General features: G+C 37.9%; 1 protein-coding gene across 1 annotated transcript; it reads left to right on the plus strand.

Moving 5' to 3' along the window:
• Nucleotides 1–1,743: 1,743 nt before the first annotated feature.
• LOC121381925 (innexin-11-like) lies at nt 1,744–9,150 on the plus strand. Its single transcript, XM_041511350.1, has 2 exons — nt 1,744–1,830; nt 7,673–9,150. Exon 2 carries the CDS (start codon nt 7,676–7,678, stop codon nt 8,906–8,908), a length of 1,233 nt encoding a protein of 410 aa, XP_041367284.1. The 5' UTR covers nt 1,744–1,830; nt 7,673–7,675; the 3' UTR covers nt 8,909–9,150.
• Nucleotides 9,151–10,378: the final 1,228 nt, after the last annotated feature.

Below are 10,378 nucleotides of genomic sequence, written 5' to 3' on the forward strand. Positions count from 1 at the left end.
GCGTGCGTGCGTGCGTGCGTGTGTTAGACCGTCAACGTTATATATCACAACCCGTTTTATCAAACATCACACTATCTCGAAGAAAGAAGTGCGTTCCGAACGTTTCTCCATGTCAACATGTAAGCATTTATGTTTATCTGAAATGTCAACATAAAAATGCACACGTTATATCAAATTATTTATATGGTCCCAAATAACGTATTTTCCATATATTTTGTTTAGTTTTTTTCGAAGTTTAAACATGTTTTCCAATTTAAAAAAAATAAGTGACAAATTCAATAAAAATTATTTAGAAAAACAATAGACAAGGCCGCATATTTACGTTTATTATTTTGTGTTGATCATTAGATTCCAATTATCTGGTAATAATATCTCAAAATCACTGTCAATGCTCAACAGGACATGGACAACAAATTCCCATTCCAACTTTTATTAGTTTTAAGAAACAAACGGAAATATTTCACTTTATTACAAAACGACACACAGGTACAATTTTCAAAAATGTCGTTTTGTAATAAAGCGGCGAATTGTAATAATAATACAAAATATTTTAAATTTAATTTAATCTACTCTGACTTAATCTTAGGGCCGAAATATGTACCACCAGACCAAATTTGGCATATTTTTTCAATAGTTTGTCGATCCACAGACTTGGGGAAATTACCCATATCGTTGTAAGTGCGTGAAGTGCTTTTTTTGAAGCAATAGTGCTAAAGTGCCGTTTTGTAATAAACTGAAATAATTCCGTTTGTTTGTTGTTGTTTGTGTGAAATGCTAATAAGCATCATAACATATGGAAAATGAAGTTTATTACAAAACGGCACTTTAGCGCTATTTGCTTCAAAAACAATATATGGGTAATTTCCCAAGCCTGTGGATCGACAAACTAATGAAAAAAATATGCCAAATTTGGTCTGGTGGTACATATTTCGGCCCCAAGATTAAGTTAGAGTAGATTAGAATTAGATTTTTTTATTACAATTCGCCACTTTATTACAAAACAACACTTTTTAAAAATGTAGAGTTAAGAGGAGAATTTGGAATATTACTTCGCAAAATGCTAATGCAGCCACCCCACCCCCCTCCCCTCACGCTCCGCCATGCCTGACGGTACCTCGGCTTCCGAAGATGGACGCCCCATAACACGCGTGGTACCCGCCCCCCCCCCCCAACCCCCACCCACCCACCAGTATAACATCCTAGCTAAGCCAATGCACGAAGCGATTGCCAAAACGAATAACGAGAATGTTCAACACAAATATTCTTAAAAGTTCCTTAATAACATTATTTATTATCCATGATTTCGCTGAACTGTATAATTTGTCTACTAGACAGTTTATTTGCTATACATAATTACCAGAGGCGGATCTAGGGGGGGAGCCCTAGCCCCCCCCCCCCCAAGTTTGCAATAGTTATAATTTTATTATATATTAATTTTTAATTTTTTACGATCGCCCTCCAAACCTCCCCCAAAGTTTCCTTGGCATTCCACCTTATGTCACTGCCCTCACCCCCTAAATGAATTTCCTGGATCCGCCACTGAGTATTGATCATACAAAAACAGACACGATGTCATAACGTCATTGGAAGTTATTTTTGTATACGCGAACCGATAACGTTTATACATTTAAATTTCCCACCATTTTGTAGGCAGGATCAAACTCGGGAATGTCATACTTTGACGAACTTATCCGAACATTGCCGAAAGTTATACAGTCAGAACGTTTGACCTACATGTGAACCGCGTAAACAACGCTCCCGGAGTTAGGAATTTTATAACGAGCTAGTATCACATAGCTTTCAAAACAAACTACCAAGCACTGAAACAAAGTGAGCATATAGTTTTCTTATTTATTTACTTATTTATTTATTTATTTATTTATGTAGGGACTAGCTGTTACACCAGGACATTTCAGGACATCAAATATACCCCCGGACACCCTATAAATTTTACTTTGCACCCTTGATGTGTCACCCCCCCCCCCCCCCCCCCCCACACACACACACACACACAAACATAAACACACACACACACACACACACACCTCGCGAAGTGACTATTTGCTTCCGGCGTGCCTGTGCTCTCCTCATACATGACATTATTATTACGTTGTGGCGCTTCTCGATTATAGGGCGGGTTGCAGTTTTGTCGGTAGAGCGTTCGACTGGGGTTCTCGCATTGAAGGATCGAACCACCTCAGTGGGCTCATTATCTTAACACTGCTACAGAAGTGTTTCCTTTCTAATACACAACAATAGATTCATTAAAATGTATCAGGCAGCATCTTCGCCAATGGGTGTAGTATAAAACAAAATGTTAGGCCATCTGTTTGCACAAACTTCACATAATTATAACCCAATCATACACTTTAACACATTCATTAAAGCCAGTGCACCACGACTGGTATATCAAAGGCCGTGGTATGTGCTATCCTGTTTGTGGGGAAGTGCATATAAAAGATCCCTTACTGTATTAGGAAAGATGTAGCGGGTTTCCTCTGATGACTGAATCAGAATTACAAAATGTTTGACATCCAGTTGCCGATGATTGATTAATCAATGTGCTCTAGTGGTGTCGTTAAACAAAACAAACAAAACATTAATTAAAGTGACAAACCCTAGTATTTAAACATTACGGCATATTGTTCACTATTAGAGCAGTTTGTTTTATAATTAAAACCAGACATTACTTAGATTGTATTGTTTTGATTATCTGTGTCCGTACATCTAAAATGTTTCTAATACCACAAGATCTGTTTTCATATTTTAAAACGCACGTACTTCTGAAGAAGAGCTCTCCCCCCAAACTCCCCCCACAAAAAAACAACAAAAAACACAAAAAAAACCCACAAAACAAACATGCAAAGTCGCATCTACCTTGCAAATTGCGTGAATTTTGGTGCAATCACGAGTGGTGTTTGACATATGAGCAAATGAAATATTTGTTGATTAAAATAATTGTAATAAATACAAGAGGGTTTGTCGCTGTTTAGACGCTACGATTCCTAAAATGATGCAACATAAAAGTGAACACGTCATTACTATGGAGTTAGAGAATGGAACTATTTAAGAACATATTATCAAAGCATTAAAACTAAAGGGGAAAATGTCATTAATAACAGTTCCGTTACACATATACAATTATTTGGTGACGTAATAAAATGTACTGACCTCGGTGGTGTAGTGTTAGAACCATCGGCTTTAAGGCTGGTAGGTAATGGGTTCGCATGTCGATACTGTATACCACCTAGAGCGAGTTTAAAGACTTAATGGGTAGGTGCAAGGCCACTACACCGACTTCTCTCTCACTAACCGGCCTCGGTGGCGTCGTGGTTAGGCCATCGGTCTACAGGCTGGTAGGTACTGGGTTCGGATCCCAGTCGAGGCATGGGATTTTTAATCCAGATACCGACTCCAAACCCTGAGTGAGTGCTCCGCAAGGCTCAATGGGTAGGTGTAAACCACTTGCACCGACCAGTGATCCATAACTGGTTCAACAAAGGTCATGGTTTGTGCTATCCTGCCTGTGGGAAGCGCAAATAAAAGATCCCTTGCTGCTAATCGGAAGAGTAGCCCATATAGTGGCGACAGCGGGTTTCCTCTCAAAATCTGTGTGGTCCTTAACCATATGTCTGACGCCATATAACCGTAAATAAAATGTGTTGAGTGCGTCGTTAAATAAAACATTTCTTTCTTTCTTTCTTTCTCTCTCACTAACCACTTCTAACAACTAACCACTAAGCCACTGCCCCGCGCAGATAGCCGAGATATCTGAGGTGTGTGCCTATGGCAGTGTGCGTGATACTTAATGGTATATAAGCATGCAAATAAGTAAATTTAATCAATTAATAAAATGTGTTGGCAGTTTTTAGCAGTAGTGTTAACAACACGAGTGTCTCAAAAGTAATATCGATAATGTATTTTTATCCACAAAATTACAGACGTTTACTAAAATTATCTTCACTAATAACACCATAAAGAGTGCATATAATAAGTTCGTAAAACTATAGACAATTGAGACAATTAAAACAGATTGTTTTGAGAAAATCTAAATATTCATGTGATATGGTTTTCCTTCCGCATATTCGAATATTCGCTAACTAATTTGCCATTCGAAATATTCTAATAGTATTTTCAAGCATTCGAAAATCTGGACTTTTTAGGTCGTATGGGGAAAATGACTCTAAATGAGATGTATAATTCGGTTTCTTTTACTTATAAGACTTATCCTGCATACCGCATGCCTCGTGCATTCAGTCGGAAACATAAAGCATGTCTCGAGTTTCAGAATAGAGTGTTAGTAGTGATGTCGTGCGGGTGGCTAAAATTTAATTTACAATAATCTATATGTCGAGTTTAAATCCTATAAACACGAATGGAAACAAATCTCTGACATCAATTATTCTCGCTCCAGCCAGGGCACCACGACTGGTATATCAAAGACCGTGGTATGTGCTATCCTGTCTATGGGATGGTGCATATAAAAGATCCCTTGCTGCTAATCGAAACGAGTAGCCCATGAAGTGGCGACAGCAGGTTTCCTCCCTCAATATCTGTGTGGTCCTTAACCATATGTCCGACGCCATATAACCGTAAATACAAATGTGTTGAGTGCGTCGTTAAATAAAACATTTCCTTCTTCTTCTTCTTCTGACATCAATTCATACAATTATATATAGTTTTCGGATATTATACCTGCTCTAGTGGTCAATTTTATACATTATTAAAAAATGTGTTTATTTCCAAACCTATTTGACAAGATTATTGTGCCAAAATAAATATTATATAACTGAATTGCCTTCGTAGATTTAACATTCTTAAAAGAAATAACAATGCTATGTAAACTTACTTAATACTGATATTGGAGATGAACAACACCACTGTTAAGATCAAAATATTGAAAACAGTAGATGAAAATATATAGATAGTACAGAACTAACCCTAACGTGTTGAAAATGAAATGTATGCTTTTTTTTGTGTAATGCACCATTATTGAAACACCTTGTTTTATATATTAAAACAAAATCTAATCTTGTTTCTCCTTCGCACATTTTAGTTATTTTCATTACGTGTTGATGTATTTGCACTGTCCTCTTGTTATCTAATATAATATATTTGAGTGTTTTAAAATAAATCCTTCAGAATCCGTTCTGTCGGCAGTTCAAAGCGCGAAATGAAATCGTTTAAAGTTGAGCACTGTTAGAATGCTACATTTTGTAGCAACAAAAAAACAAAACAAAAACAAAAAAAACAAAAACAACCAAAAAATATGTGAACTGACCTGAAGATTTTTCTGTATGAGTTCCCGGCGCATAATAATTTGTTTTGGTCATACTGTTTTTGGTGTCTTCATATTTTGATATTTATAATTCAATATTTATAATTTTGAGAAATTAAAATATATAGCTAGGTTAGCAACCAGTCACTAAGTAGCTGCATTATGATTGTCACACACACACGCACACGCACACGCACACGCGCGGACGCGCACACAAACACAAACACACGCACACACACACAAACACACACACACACACTATGTATATATAGTGCTATATATATATAGTGCTATATATATATATATATATATATATATATATATATATATATATATATATAGATATATTCTTCAAAAAAGTAGGGGAACTCTAATAAGAATTTGCAATTGCCAAAATTGTAAGGTATATTAGCTGTGGGGAATGGTTATATGATAATAGTGAATTAATTGGGCAAACATTACAACTGGTAGTTCAGTATCACAGTAAGTTTTATGAAACCAAAGATCTTGAAGGACGATTGGAATTTGAATGTTGACGTTTTTTATCAGTAAATCGCAAATTCAAACAATAAAAATGACTAAAACCAAAACAGTAACAACTGTATGATCAACAGAATGAAAAAGACTGACAGAAATAATGTTCCATGGTGATCAATAATTCCATTTTATAATTACTGTTTTGTAATAGGCGTCTTGATTGGTAAAAATGCTATCACGTGAAAACTACACTTTTTTGGCAAACAAAGAAATACCCGAGGATTCCATCGTTTCTATTTGTATCCCAATTTCGTCTGTCCTGTGAGTGAAGGTGACAATCCAGGCTTTAAACGACTCCGGTTTTGAACTGAGACACATAAGGGTCATTCTGTGTCAAATCACCCAATGGGTTAAACCCGACCGTCTCAGAATTTTATGAAACTTGATATACTTGTTGATTGGGATCCCACAGCACCAAATCCGATTGAACCAGTGTTCCTGAGATATGAGGGTTCAAAGGTTGGCGGCCACGCCCATTTTGGCCGAAAATCTCAAAATCTGGGGGGCCATATCTCCCACACTACTGGTCCGATTGGCCTACAATTTGGCATTTAGTGCTGTGGGATCCCAATCAATAAGTATACCAAGTTTCATAAAAATCTGAGACGGTCGGGTTTAAAATATCAGTTTTTTGGGGTGATTTGACACGGAATGACCCATAATGTATATGACAGGCCACACAAACGAAGCATCTATGAGAAGTTATAGCAGAGGATGCAGAACAAATAAAAAAAAGAGACATGAGCGCAGCTCTGTCACACTTGACAAAAACACCAAATCGACAACTTACACGCGCAAAAACAAATACGCCTTCGTGCACAATTACGCGACCTGTCCTTTCCGAGAATAATATCACACAATCACAAACTTCCTCTGAAATCCACACACATAGTAACACTGAAACCACTTTATCCTTTTCAAGTCAGTCTTCACATTCATTTTTCACCAATTCAAATTTTGACAACTGCAATTTTAATATAGTAGATAAATCTTCAAAATAATTTGACGCTCTCCCTTATGTTAATTAGTTCACATTTCATACACTAACCGTTTTATAACTGATCTTCCATTTAAGTATATAGATCGTTCAATTCTTCACTAAATATCGTTTGATATTTTTGAGAAAGAAAAAAACCTGTTTGCGTTATCAGTTGATATTCAATTATTAAACATTTTATAACGTTTTATTCACATTCAAACGGTTTTAATGTTTATCATCGCATGAACGTCAAAAATATAACGTTCAGTTCATAAATGGACCTTCCTGGAAATTGTTAAAATCGAGAATGACACCCACGCACGTGTACGGGGCAACTGCGTGATGCACGTGCAAACTATGGAATGTGTATCAGTGTGTTGATAAACAGATCTTAATGTTCTTTACTAGGATGTCTGTGGTAAAAACGTATGTTCGGTCTAACAGTTGATATTAACATTAATATTTCAGGTTCCCCTACTTTTTGTGAAGAGTATATATATATATAATCACTACTATTGGAATTTGTTACATTTTAACACACACACACACACACACACACACACACACACACACACACACACACACACACACACACACACACGAACACACACTCTCTCACACACACAGACATACATGCATGCATACATACAATATATACATACACGCGCACACACACACACACATACACACACACACACACACACACACACACACACACACACACACCAGGCACACACAAACACAAACACAAACACACACTGAGAGATTGATAAACACACTCACATACTTCTGGGTTCTTCAGTTCTCCCCGGAAGTCTTGAAAATGTACAAAGACGAATTGTTTTCATAATATAAACTTTCTGTACTGGATTTTGCAGACAATGTCTGGACTGTCTGTGTTTGGCGGAAGACGAATAGACCAAGACTGGGTGGACAGACTGAACGGACACTGGACTGTCCTGCTCATCTCTGCAATGTCTGCCGGCGCGTTTCTCGCGAGATTCTTATCCATGTCCATCTCGTGTTTGACGCCGTCACACTGGACTGTTGCTACCAACACCTACGCTCACCAGGTGTGTCTTCATAAACAAGTGTTTATCAAGGATCCTGGGATGTTCACCACTTATGACCCGAGCATACACCAGGATGAAGTCGTGTCGTGGCATCTGTGGTTTCCTGTCATTCTCTTCCTCCAGGCCTCGGTCTTCAAGGCACCAGCCGTAGTCTGGCAGCTACTTAAACAGCTAGTAGGGGTCAATATGAACGAGACTGTGTCCTCTCTATCGGCCAGCCAAGTCATGAAACCAGAGAAGCGATGTTACATATTTAGAGATGCGGCTCTCGTTATCAGCCGAACAACGACAAACAGATGCATTGTGGGAATACTCTACCTCTTTGTCAAGTTCCTCTTCTGCGTCAATCTGTTGGCACAGTTTATTTTTCTCACTGTGGTTGTCAAGGACAGAATTGGCATTCACGCTAATGCTACAGAAATATTAGGTTATAATCACACCACAGTCTTTGCTTTTCCGCGAAAGGTTCTGTGCGATATGGAACGCCGGGTCTTTGAGAACATCCAAACCTACACATTGCAGTGCGATCTGGTAATAAACGACGAGTTTGAGAAATTCTATGTCATCCTTTGGTTCTGGATACTGGCTGTATTTTTAGTCTCCACTGTTAACTTCATGATGTGGTTCGCCTGTCTGTTTGTTCCATGCGTCAGGACGTCACGTATCACGTCCTACGTCACTGCGTTTAACAGGGATGCCGACAGCGGCGCCGGGCTCGCCAGCACGTTTGTCACGAGCTTCCTTGGGGTTGATGGTGTCTGGCTGATCACAATGATAGCGAGGAACTCCAGCGAGTTGGTGGCAGCAGACTTGACGAGACATCTCTTCCAAATCTACCAGGAGACGCACACCGGACGAAACGTACAGCCTATGTATTCACAACATGCCCCTGGCTTTCAACATCAGTTTCCGATGCAGCTAGGAAGTCAGGCACAAGCCCCATCTGCACCTATCGAAAACACTCGGGCGTCACAAGGCATACCACTGGCACCATTATATCGTGGTTCAGAGGTTGAAGGACGGCCACTGATGGGGAAGTGACCCATCTTTACAGGGTTATTTATTCGTCTAGACGTCTTCTTATACCTAGATCCTAGTTTGGCTCAGCTAATGCGTTAGTAGCTTTTATGTGGTCTGACCGACGTATTAGTATTAGACAAACCATGTTATAGGACCAGTCGGGTGTGAGTGTTTAGACAACTTTGGTTGTTTGAAATTGTGCAATCTAATTAAAATTAGCTCCACTATTACATGTGGATCTAAAGACAGCCAGTTGGAGCTCATGTCCACCAATCAAAACCTTACTTGCAGAATCCTGCCAGTGATTTAAAAATAATTTGAAAACATTCCGAATTATCCTGAGGGTATACGACATGTTTCGTGTGAATTACGAATGCCGTAAAACATGTTTTATTTTATAAAATAAATAATTTGTAATGTAAAACTGAAGACTAATTTAGTTTTTTTTAAATTTTATAAATAAACAAATAATTTTTAATGTAAAATTGAAGACTGATAACCCACCCCGTACGTATTGGTATGGTTCGCTGTACTGCGGCCACTAAAATAGACTCGCCCGATATTTTTAGAATTTGTATGCTCCCAAATAACGTTATAAAAGGCGAAGTGTAATTGGTCAATATTTAAATTATTATTTATAGACGAAATGTTACCTGGACATTGGGGACTACGCAGTGTTGTTAGTTTTAAATCACTGGCAGGATTCTGCAAGTAAGGTTTTGATTGGTGGACATGAACTCCAACTGGCTGTCTTTAGATCCACATGTAATAGTGGAGCTAATTTTAATTAGATTGGAAATTGTGCCGTTTTAGGATTTTGGAAATCACACCTTAATACCATACACCCGAGCCATATTAATATGATAATATATGTATAACAAATAATAATTTACCATAGTTTGACACCCAATAGCCGATGTATTTTTCGTGCTGGGGTGTCGTTAAACATGCATTCATTCATTCAGTCATAATTATTCTAACATACAAAACTCATGTTCTTCTGTACACAAATTATGTTTTAAAAGCGTAAATTGCACACACCAAGTATATTTCACACTACATTACATATATGTATGTTTTAATACAGACAGAAAATGCACGTTTTGATGTACATAAACCATTGTAGTGCTCGAATCATATTATTTAGTTCTGACAAACCATGTTTTACTACATAACAGATGATGAAGGGGTTTAATATGAAGCACAACTAGCTAGTGCATCACTTTAAAACCTTTGGTGTAGCCTAGGTTAATAGCCGTAGGTTTTAGGCGCCCACAGTGACTACGTGATATTCTTGTGGAGCTTTTATAGCATTGTAAGTAAATACGATATTACAGTCAAAGCAATATGGTATCTCGAACATGCATCTAAAATAACACAATAGGATAATTGGTCAGGGCCTCGTTCCACGAAGCGATCTTAGCACTAAGATCACCTTAGTGCATAAGGTAGCTATGCACTTAAGGTGATCTTAGGGCTAAGATCACTTTG

The sequence above is a fragment of the Gigantopelta aegis genome, chromosome 9 (genome assembly GCF_016097555.1).
Source record: "Gigantopelta aegis isolate Gae_Host chromosome 9, Gae_host_genome, whole genome shotgun sequence".
NCBI lineage: Eukaryota > Metazoa > Mollusca > Gastropoda > Neomphalida > Peltospiridae > Gigantopelta > Gigantopelta aegis.

Bases quoted from the DNA above. Each gene is read 5' to 3' on its own strand.
- LOC121381925 (XM_041511350.1), top strand. From the start codon at position 7,676: ATGTCTGGACTGTCTGTGTTTGGCGGAAGACGAATAGACCAAGACTGG.